The sequence below is a fragment of the Pyrgilauda ruficollis genome, unplaced genomic scaffold (genome assembly GCF_017590135.1).
Source record: "Pyrgilauda ruficollis isolate IOZ18807 unplaced genomic scaffold, ASM1759013v1 scaffold43, whole genome shotgun sequence".
Lineage (NCBI taxonomy): Eukaryota > Metazoa > Chordata > Aves > Passeriformes > Passeridae > Pyrgilauda > Pyrgilauda ruficollis.
Genome location: NW_024525823.1, coordinates 8,003,660 through 8,015,246, shown reverse-complemented (window position 1 = coordinate 8,015,246; position 11,587 = coordinate 8,003,660). Strand labels below are relative to the sequence as shown.

The 11,587-nt window shown below is 42.3% G+C and overlaps 1 protein-coding gene across 1 annotated transcript in view; it reads left to right on the top strand.

Moving 5' to 3' along the window:
- WASF1 (WASP family member 1) overlaps positions 1-7,623 on the top strand; it is an 86,570-nt gene extending 78,947 nt beyond the window's left edge. Inside the window, exons 5-9 of the mRNA XM_041478077.1 lie at positions 35-152; positions 944-1,116; positions 3,120-3,299; positions 4,646-5,283; positions 6,713-7,623. Coding sequence (XP_041334011.1) covers positions 35-152; positions 944-1,116; positions 3,120-3,299; positions 4,646-5,283; positions 6,713-6,870 — 1,267 coding nt within the window. The 3' untranslated portion in view covers positions 6,871-7,623. The remainder of the gene's footprint in view (positions 1-34; positions 153-943; positions 1,117-3,119; positions 3,300-4,645; positions 5,284-6,712) is intronic.
- The last annotated feature ends 3,964 nt before the right edge of the window (positions 7,624-11,587 follow it).

Genomic DNA, 11,587 nt, shown 5'->3' with positions numbered 1-11,587 from the left:
TATAGTATGCCCTGTTTGTGTCACTGTATTTCAGGGATGATGGAAAAGAGGGTTTGAAGTTCTATACCAATCCTTCGTATTTCTTTGATCTGTGGAAGGAAAAAATGTTGCAGGACACAGAGGACAAAAGAAAAGAGAAGAGGAAGCAGAAGGTACATAAGTTAACTTTATATGGCTTCTCTTTGTTTTTTCTAGAAAGGGTTTGCTTGCAGATATGCTACTTTAATAGCAATCCAGACTTGACAGAGACATCTATTCAACTAAAGCTACTTGTATTCATTCAGTTCCACCAACTTTAACAATTAAATAATAATAGCAGTAGTAGTAAAATAATATAGAAGGACCTAAAGCTTTCATGCTGTCTTAACATAACCAACTTTTGCCAAAGCTTTTAAATATTGTAGCAATGACTCAGAAAAGAAGGAGGAATACAGCAGGCATAAAGAATTTCACTTGAACATTTATTTGTAAGACAAAATTTTGACAATCTTACAGGTAAAAAAGCTTGAATGAGATTCTAATAGATATGTTTAAACTAGAAAGAAATTAGTAGGAATAAAACATTTTGCTTATATTTTCTTAAAATTAAACAAGCACTTTTGCAAACAGTAATGCTACTTTTTTATTTGACCATTATTCTGTAATGTCTCATATGTAGTAGAGAGAGTAAATATGAGTGTCAGATTTATATATTTCAGAATTTGAATAAAAAGCAACTTAAACAGGTATTTTTTGCCTATATTATTCAGGTTCTTAGCCACTAGTCTGTTGTTTCCAGCTCTTACAAGTCTCTCTGGTCCACATATTATGTTTAGCCTGAAAGAAAATTTTTCTTGCATTTGAAATGGGATTGTTTCTTATAATTTTGTGGCTGATGTTTTTACTCAAGTAATTAAAAAACACTGTCTCAGTTGTCAGTTTTGTTTGCACAACTCTCCTACAGCAGAAAAATCTAGATCGCCCTCACGAACCAGAGAAAGTGCCAAGGGCACCTCATGACAGACGGAGAGAGTGGCAGAAGCTAGCCCAAGGTCCAGAGCTCGCAGAAGATGATGCTAACCTCTTACATAAGCACATTGAAGTTGCTAATGGCCCAGCTTCACATTTTGAATCAAGGTTCCTTTTTGTTTTTTCTATCCTTTATGAAGTGTATTCATACTGCGTAGTGAACATGCATGAGAAATGGTCAATGACGAGGTGCTACTGCTCCCCTTGAAACGCACTGGAAATCCCTGATTTAGCTTCTTCATAACTCAGTTCTGAAATTCTTAGTGTGTCCTTAAAGGAGTAGTTACTCTGCTGTTATTTTTAAGGGTAGCATGTATCCTCATTGTATCCTTGAGGATGTGCTGTCCTCTGCAGCTTGATGAAGGTGTAGTGTCGGTGCTGCAAGCTTGCACCCAGGTGTGTCACTGCATTCCAGTCCTGACCCACAAAATCCCCATTGTTCCAGCCTCTTGATTTTTCTTAAGCAGATACTGCCAAGACTATATCGTGTGTGTGATGTGAACAAACATCCACTTGGAGCTCAAATGAGAATGTTGAGCTTCTCTTTACTCTTGAACAAATCCATTATTTGATTGACATTTCTGGTTATAGCCTATTACAAAATCCAACCTGTTGAATTCTCATTTCACAGCACGTATTTGCTGGTGGCTAAAAGTAGCATTTCACATGGTAAACACCTGCTGTGCTTATGCTTCTGGTCTTGGTGCAAAATCAAGCCCGTTTTACCAGCCAAGAAACATCTAATAGCAAAGAGTGCTGACAAGTAATGTTAGGTAATTTGGGGATAAATTTTTGGCTTTGGGGTTTTGGGTGTTTCGTTTTGTTGGTTTTTTTTTTTTAATTTTTTTTATTTAATTAAAAAGTATTCACTGTCCTCTCAAAAACTGGTTAAATTTTTTCCCCTATCCTTCTGTGGTCAAAAGCACTCCATAAGAGAGTATTTTGTTTAGCTTTGTAAGGCCTTCAAACAAGCTCGGTAGTGACGGTGAGTAATTATGACAACTCTAGGAGAGAGTGTTTGTTGCCTGAAAAGTAGAAAAACCTGCTTGTAGAAAACTTAGCTCAATTCAGAGTGGAAAATGCTCTCAGTGCGTTTCACTCAGTGGGGTACAAGTTAAGTTATGGTGATTAGCATTTTTCTAGGAACAGCTTTATAGAATCTCTGTAAGCTGCTGTGTCAAGTCATTGGCAGAAACATGTGCTTTCCTGCTGTCCTTTTGTTATGTTGTATGTTGGGTTCCACTTTAGACATGCTTGTTTTGTATCCAGGACCCTGGCCTAAACCTTGATTATCTCAGTACCTTATTGCAATTATTAATAATGCTGAAGTGCTTGGGAGCACTGCATGTGCAGAACATGTTGTTCAGATACAGAGCAGCACCATGCTTTGAAATAAATGAGGAAGACTTTCACCCCTGAAGAATTTAATAGGCTTAGATACTACAGTAGTGGCAGTATGTGGAAATGTAGAGTGTTGCTGTACTTGTTGGAAAGTGTTCTACAAATGCTTTTGCTCTGAATTTAATAGAATTTTTTACAAATAAAATTCTGTAATTGAATAGTTAATTAAAATTTACTAACTCATCAGGTCCTTGAGGTATGTCTAAAGTTGTCATTAACAAGTTGAATCATTTTTATTTAGTGCTACTACTCAATAATAGATATTGATTGAGTCCTGTGTCTATTAAAGCAGCAAGTTCTCTGTATATATTGGAATAAAGATCCTCTGACAGAAGTTCAGCTAAATTATTCAGTTGTAAATTCTACCGTTCTAACATCGATGGATGTTTCATGAATGCTATAAAAGAAGAGTAGTTATCATTGTATTGCTGTGTTTATTTAACTCAAAATAATGTGTCTAATAAACACTAAGGTCACACACATACTGTAGAAACTATCTGATACACCTGTCAAAATCAAATCCTTGAGCTGCTAGAAGTAATAACAGGGAAAGTAGGATAAATTATTGAAAAGCCTCACTGTATAATATGCAACACTAGTGGAGAGAAGATACTTGCATTCAGAAGTCAGACTGAAGTATAGAACAGTGGCTGAGGGCACTGACTCCTGCTAAAGTTGAAGCTGGATCATTTCTCCCTGTTTTTCTACAGATCTCAAGCATACGTGGACCACATCGACGGGTCGTATTCCCTGTCCGCCTTGCCCTACAGCCAGATGTCTGAGCTGCTGAACCGAGCCGAGGAGCGCGTGCTGGTGAGGCCCCACGAGCCGCCGCCGCCGCCTCCCATGCACGGGGGAGCCGAAGTGAAACCTGTGCCTCCCTGCGTTAGGTACGAGCCAGAAAGCCACGTGCGGATCCATCTCTTGGGGCTGGGTTAGTTATCTACCACCCTGCTGGTAGCTGTCAGCGTTATTTCTGTGCTGCCCAGAAACACCAGGGGCTGTGGCAGCCCACTGCCCCAGCGTGCCTGCAGGAACAGAGCCACCAGGAGCTGGATGGGAAGGCCGGCATCCAAATCCCGCAGGATGCTCTGGTGGAGCATCAGCTTGCCATCAATACTGCGACCGTGTTGCCTTCTGAGTTAAATGGCAAGACAAAGAACTGTATGGGAAATGCTTCTGTGGAATATGTTGGCATTTCAGGATGTAGCTTTGGAGTTTTGAATATTTGTACAACTGAGATGTGTTTCAGCCTACATGAAAGGAAGAATATATTACAGTAAGACAGTCAGCTGTCAAAACTATGTATTCATTGCATTTGCTAAATTGTAAGTGCTTCTCTCTCCCAAAGTGGCTTTTTTTCCCCTACATCTTTGTACCTTTTCAGAAGTGGATACCTACATAGAATATTTTCTAGAGGTGAAAATTTCTTTGTCACTCCCCTATTTTTTTATACCAAAAGTCTTACTTTATGGTCAGGCACATACAACTTAGAATAGAGGATACTTAATTCAGATGGGGTTGTTATATCAGCAAGATGTTAGTCTCTTGAAAAGAATGATTTTTGCTGCTTAGGAGATAATACACAAAAATGCACAATTCTTTAGATTAATTTACCACAACAGTTTAAAGAAATCCTCTGGTGGTCTTTCAGGAAAATAAATGTACTGTTCTCTCTTCCTTTCTTCAGTTCACCTATTCATTGTCCTGTAATGAGTATCTAGCATATAACTGTACCTCTCTGTACACAGTGTTGATGACCTTTGATATTAGTCTCACTCGTTTTGTCATCACACCGTAAATATATATTTCAAATTAACTTGTTCTCATTGTTTGCATCGTTTTGTTTCGGTTTTAAAGTTCTGTGAATCAAAACAGTTAATCAACTGCTAGTTCCCTGACTTGAGAAAAATAATTTGGGTTTACTCAGGGACAACAGGGAAGAATTATACTGCTATAGGAAAACTTTGATAAAGATGCAGGTACACTGTATAAGAACATGGATTTGGTTAATAGCTGAATTTGAGCAGAGGTCTTTTGGAAACCAGTTGCAAGCTCCATAATGAAAATTAGACTTCCTTATTTATGAGGTGTGGACAAACACCCTGAAATCACCATAGTACATAATGCTCTTTAATGCCCAGGTTTCAATGTTCTAAAGTTACAAAAGTGAATCTATTACTATTTTTTCCACTCTCTAGCTCTAATAACTTTGTTCTGTTATTGGATGTTGCAGTTCTACTCCTGGCTTGGTAGAAAATCGCCCTCAGTCACCAGCAACAGGCAGAACACCGGTGTTTGTGAGCCCCACTCCTCCTCCTCCACCACCACCACCTCTTCCATCTGCTTTGTCGACTTCATCACTAAGAGCTGCAATGACTTCCACCCCTCCACCCCCAGTCCCACCCCCACCACCCCCTCCCACAGCTGCTCTGCAGGCCCCAGCTGTGCCACCTCCGCCAGCTCCTCTCCAGATAGCTCCTGGAGTTCTTCATCCAGCTCCACCTCCAGTTGCTCCTCCCCTAGCACAACCCTCTCCCCCTGTCACTAGAGCCGCCCAAGTGTGCGAAGCTCTACCCGTTCACCCAGTTCCTCCACAAGCTGAAGTACAGGGACTTCCTCCACCACCCCCACCTCCTCCCCTGCCACCTCCTGGCATTCGACCCTCCTCCCCTGTCACAGTTGCAAACCTTTCCCACCCTCCTCCTGTTCTGCACCCTCCTCCCACAACCATTGTCCCTGGCCCTCATGCACCCATAATGCCTCCATCTCCACCATCCCAAGTGATTCCTGCTCCTGAGCCCAAACGCCATCCTTCAACTCTTCCTGTGATCAGTGATGCTAGAAGCGTTCTGCTGGAAGCAATACGGAAAGGTAACGTTGGCTATTAAGCAGCAAAAAGAACAGTCTCAGAAACCTGCTAAATACGCATGACCTTTGAAAGAGGGAATATTTCACATGTATAAGAAGCTAGAGAAATGCATCTTAAGTCTGTTACTGTTTTCTATCCCCTACAGTGTATGCATTGCCAAGTAGACAGGTTTTTTTCAATTTGTAATTGCACTTATCAGATGTTTAGTTTGGATGGCAAAACTGGTTCTCAGTGGAAGTGAGATTACAGAAAAAAGTACGTGTGTTTGTAGATGATCTGTGGAGATTATCTTTCTGTTTACCTGCAAATGTAGCTGTTTTTGATCATCTACAGATTGTGTAGAAGACAAAAACATTGGTTTTCACAGACTATTAGATAAAAGCGAAACTGATCAATTGGCACTGGAATTTTGGTCATCTGTCACTGTATTACAAGATATAAGTGATGTTCAGAAGTCATTGCTGAAGACTTCAAGCTGTTAAGTATCTGATCTGGACACTGATCTCGGTGCAGTAGTGGAGCAGCCTTTCATTGCAAGGTGCCCATGGCAGAGTGCAAGGGAAGGGCAGAGCTGCAGGGCAGTGTTTTCCTGATGATCTCATGAGGAGCTGTGTGTACCAGCTGTACCCTTCAGCTTGTGGTGCCCATGGCCAGGAAAATCCCCACTGGCATCAGAACACACACATTGGTGTGTGCTGCTGTTTGATGGTGGGGTATCTTTCGGTAGCTAAGATCTCTCAAATGTTTCAAGTCCTGTGCTCTTCTTCTCTTCCCCTGCACTGCAGCACAGCTCAGAATCTGTATGGTACTGTAATATCAGCTATAGCACTAATTCGAAATATTTTTGCATGTCTATATGCACATGAATTGATAACATCATTGAAGTCTAAAGAAATGTTGACAACTGAGTACAACAGGGGTGCGTAGAGAATGTCAACAAAAAAGAGAAACTAGAACCTGCTGGTATAATCTAGGTGATTGCTGAAAACAGTTTTTACCAAGTCATACCCAAAAAACAAAGGCTTGAGTTACCACGGGTTTCATCTCCAAGTAATACTTTATCCCAAACAGGGTTACAAGAGTTCTGTCTTGTTAGGATACTCAAATATCTATAAACTTTCATTAAAATTATGAATAGAGAGTCTAGAAAACGCAAATAGCAAAATGGCTTAATCACTTGCAATGGTACTAAAAATGCATTTTAATGGGAAATCAGAACCAGGATATTATAGTAGAAGGACTCAAGATCTTGTCTGCCGCTGCAATTCTGACATCCTTCACTTTGAAAGCTTGACAAAAAAAATTCTACCTGAGCAGGACAGCATCCTGTGTGTTCACTTTTGCTTGCAAAGCATTCTGTGAATCATGACCTAAATACATTTGCAGTGGTGAAGGAGGAGAGTGACATGTTTGTGCTCTGATGTTCTCCAGGTATTCAGCTCCGCAAAGTCGAGGAGCAGCGGGAGCAAGAAGCGAAGCACGAGCGCATTGAGAACGATGTTGCCACCATCCTCTCCCGTCGCATTGCTGTGGAATACAGTGATTCAGAAGATGATTCAGAATTTGATGAAGTAGATTGGCTAGAGTAAAATTATTACATTGCTGTACACTGCAAAATCGAATGCTAATGTCCATTGTGGTGCTTGTTCTTTGGAAGTTTGATGGTCATTTCTAGTGTTTTTTGTATTCTTTTCTTAACATAATTAATCCATGTTTTTCTACTTTTCAGTTTACAAAGAGCTCCTAGTGCATCTTCAAAACTAAATGTTTTACAGTGGCTTTTCTTACACATCTCTTTTGGAAGAACATACTTTGTTCCAATAGACCACTAAGTATTAAGCATGGGCAGCTGTTGGTAGAGTAGCAGTTTCAATTTTTTGGCATATCTTAACTGTGCACTTTGTGAATTTTAAGTTGATGAAGGCAACTGAGATTGACATTCCAAGGGCAGCTGTATGTACTAATGAGCCTTATTCCACTTTTGATAGTGTTTTAAAACATTAAACCTAGCTATCAAAATATCACTGCCTCGATCACACCTGTACACTAAAAGTACATATAGTTAGCAGCACTGAACACACTGAAAAGCAAATGGATCTTTGGGGGGGTTTATTATTGTTTTATTGTTGTTTTTAAATAATTATGGCCTTATTTGAATGTTTAGAGATTCCCCTTCCCTTCTTCCCTCCCAGGTACATATTGTGTGGTACTATTTTTGCCTGCATAATAAAAGTTTAAAGTTTTTTTTTTCCTTGTGAAATCTTTTGACTTAAACATGCTGTGTAACTTATGTAACTGTTAAAATAACAGTTTGATTTAATAAATGGTTCATTTTAAATGTTCCTGGGTGTTGCTCTTTCAATGAAGCCTGATTTTCACTGGTATACCTGAGAGATCCTTGGTTTTCAGGTATTTAATCTGTGGTGTACAAAAAGTACTTTACTGTTAGTGTATCTTGAGGAGATGCAGCAGTTAAAATCACTGATGAAAGATGATTTTTTTAAGTGCTGTCTAGCAGTGCAGTGCATGTTTTGCACATCTTTTGTGTTTCTCTTCCCTGGAATAACTCCTTCAAGTCTGAGCACATAGTCAAAAACCTGTTAAGAAGGGAAGTGTGAGAGGGTGCAAGAGCTTTCTTATCCTGTGATCTCATTCCTGGAAGATGGAATCCTGTAACAGAGGAAAACAAGTCTTGAAAGTCAGATTGAGATTTCTGAGGGTAGAACATTTAATGTTCTATGTGTTACAAACCAATTTGCAGGGACATGTGGTTGTTAGCCTTCTCTTGGAACTGGGCAAAACTCCTGAGGGATACACTGGGGTAGGAGCAGTGTACAGCAACCCTTCCAGCTTCACTGTCACCATCTCAGCCTCCCCTGTGATTTTGCACATGGCCTGCTATACTCAAGACTTCCAACTGCAGCAGTAACACCTTTGTTGGTTTTGTGGAAGAAAAAATATTGTCACAATTTGTGAATCTGCATCTTTGTGACTGTGGCTGCAGATCTGTGTGCCCTGTTCTCTCGGATAGTTTCTTCACAGTAACACCATCGGGTTTGTTCTGTTGTTCTCCATCGACTTCTGAAGTGTGTGTCCTTCTTAACCCCTCACTGTAATGACAAAGAAAAGATGCAGAGGCACTGCTGCATGAATATTTGATGGTGTTTCCTTGGATCTCAGTAATCCTAACTCACCAAACCTAACTAACTTGTCCAGGAACTAAATGTGAGATCCTATTGATGCAGCTGTAAAGATTTAAGATCATAAAGCAAAGTGCATTGTATACAACAGCAGCTCCCCTTTAACCAGGCACCCAGATCTGCACTCCAGGCAGCTGAATGAAGATCTTGTCCCTGAATTTTGTGTGTAGTTAGTTCTGCCATTCACAGAACTTCATTTCAACTGATGTTTATACCTATTCCTTGCTCAAGTTTCTATAAACTCCTGAATTTTCTGGTAGGTATCACAGAAAGCAGCCTGCATTGTCACTTAAATGGAGCAGCAGCATTTCTGTACCCAGGCTGTAACTGTTCAAATTAGAGCATCTCACCATTGTGCCTGCATTGGTGAGTGTGCTCTGTGTCCAGGAAGTGTGAATTGGATATAACCTACATAAAGTGAAGAAAAAGGAAGAAATTAAAGCAAAAAAACCCACCCTTATATAACTGCAGCTATCACATAGCAGACTTGAAGATATAAAAAAAAAAGCACCTTATTGACAAATAGTTGTTATTGACCTGTTTTGCTGATTAATAATATCCCTTCCAAGCCAGTACCCAGGGCAGACAAAGCACTCATTTAATATGACACAGTCACACAAAGTAATGAACCTTGTCTGTGAAAAGTCAAGAGTTAAATTCAGTTAACATTTCAAAGGCAGGATTCTTGGCCTTTTGCCACTGCTACAGCTATCTGCCATAGCAACTGGTCTCCAGATAGCAATAGCATGATTCACTAGTAGCAGGAGGTGATTGTTGAATTTGAATATTTGTGTTTGTAGATCAACTCCCGAGCCGTGCATTTGCAATCTCAGTGATTTGTGTCCCTCTTACTGTGGTCTCCAGCCTCCTTTCTCATTTGGTGGAATGCTGTGCAGAGGGCTGCTGGGCTCTTCATGCCTGTGATTAGATGTGTAATAGATTATTGATTGCTTTGTCTTGTAAGGTACTAAATCAAGACTTCTGTATTGAACTGTTTACGGAGTCTGTTGTTTACCTCTGTACATTTGCAGCAGCTGGTTAAAACCAAGGCTTGAAGTCTGACACAAAAACAATGTGTCAGTAATGTTCCATATAAGTGAAGAGAAACCTTTGTCTTCACCCTTTTCTCAAACTGTAATCCAGGACAGTTAAAAATTATCTACCTCTCCTACTGAGAATTGTTTGGATGGGAGGAAGAACAATATAAAGTGCATAGAAGAAACAAAATCTGCTTGATGGCAGATGACTACGGAGGTGCAGAATTGGTCACTCGGGGGTTTTATCAAAAGTTAAAACAGGAATGATGCAGCTGTCATGGACAAACCAAAACAAATCAGTAAATGGAAGAGAACAAGGACTGAAGAAGCAAAAATTAAAAACAGACATTATTCCAGGTTTTGGCTTTTTTGTAGCAGTGTGATATGAACAGTAACCATTAAATACTAGATATTATTAAGGGATTATGTTATCTCCCAGTAAACTGGGATTTTGAAATCAGGAGGCATATTAAAAGATCTTTAATTGATAAAATTATTCTTTTGTGCATGTTGCCCAGGAGTGCACTCCTCAAGATTTAGGTGGACACTGACACACCATTGCCTGTCTGATGGACGCACAGGCTGTGTTCCTCAAAAGGTGCCCTGGGACCCGAGGATGCCAACAGGTACTTGCAGTCCCCAGGGCCTTGCAACAGACTTCAGGATGATGGAACCATCTTGGCTTGGATGCAGCTGCCACCCCTGAAGTGCATCCCCACGAGATTTACCTGGGGCTGTGAGCCTTTGCCTGCTTGGAGGATGCAGATGGGAGCAGACTGTGCCGTGGGCTCACTGCCATATCTCAGTGTCCCCAGCCCATGGATCCCCACGGAGAGGGGCTCAGGACACGGCGCAGAAGCCGCTGCTTGGCAGGCGGGTGCAGCTCACAGCGGCACCCACAGCAGTGCGGGTTAGGGCCCCAAACCCAGCAGTGCCACAGCCACGGCGGTTCCGAGAGGAGACACGCAGGCAGAGCCTCAGCACAGGCTCTGCCGCCCAGGGCTGCTCCAGCAACAGGTCTGACAGAAACTCGACTCGAGCTCCATCAAGTGTCCGCTTTGTCTCCTCAGCTACAGGCCAGAATGAGTTTTACTCTCCCCATTCTCTTTTGCAAACGGAGGCATTAAGCACCAGCAGAGGAATCACAACCAGAGACCAGGGGCAGCAGCAACAGCGATCTCCCTTTCTGGAGCCTCTGCCAATTCTCCCCTCTCCTTTCCCCTCCCGAGTACTTTTCACACTTGAACGATTCTCCGGGGTGGTTGGCTGCCCGCAGGAGACTTTTCACACGCTCTTTGTGGCTGCAGCTGGGAGAGGCCTCCCTGATTCCCGAGCTGCAGCCCTGGGCGGAGGTGAGCTCCCTCCGCCTGCCCTCTGCGCCGCCTGGGGCTGCTCTCCCTCCCCTCGTTCACCCTGAGGAGCTGGGTCGGGTTTAAGCGCTTTAAAGGCAGATTCCTGGCGACTCGGGGCCTTGCTTTTTGCCAGCATGCGTGCAGAGAGCGCTCCCGAGAGCGGTGACTTGGCTGTCAGCTCTGAGCGCTGAATGAACGCCTGGCAGCTCAGCGCCAGGCAGCGGCGCGGGAGCGGGCAGGGGATCGGGAGCTCATCCCCGTCCTGCTGCTGCTGGAACAGGACACATGGACACCCCTCAGGAAATGGGCACCGGGGTACAGAGCAGATACGGCGAGGCTTTTCCCCCCTGCTGATTCCTGTGCCTGCAGAGTGGGTTCTGCCGCATTAGTCATCGCTCATGTTCCTCAGCTGCCAGCAACCCTTGACAGCAGCATCAGTAACAGCCTCTAAAGAAAATTGCATCCATCCCATTTCGTCTAAATTCTTATTTTTACCATATTTGCGGGCTCTGAGCAATTGCTCCAACTACCTCCCTTACTGGAAGTGTCTGGGTACAGATCAGAGAAGTCATCAAGCATCTCTCACCAAATGGGGCTGAGTATTCCCCTCCTTACGTTTCTTTATCTGATGGTTCAGTCACTTCACTTTCAGACACAAGACAGCTGAGTGCCCCCTGCAGACAGGTCGTTTTCATTTCCCACCTCCCCCATTTTAAT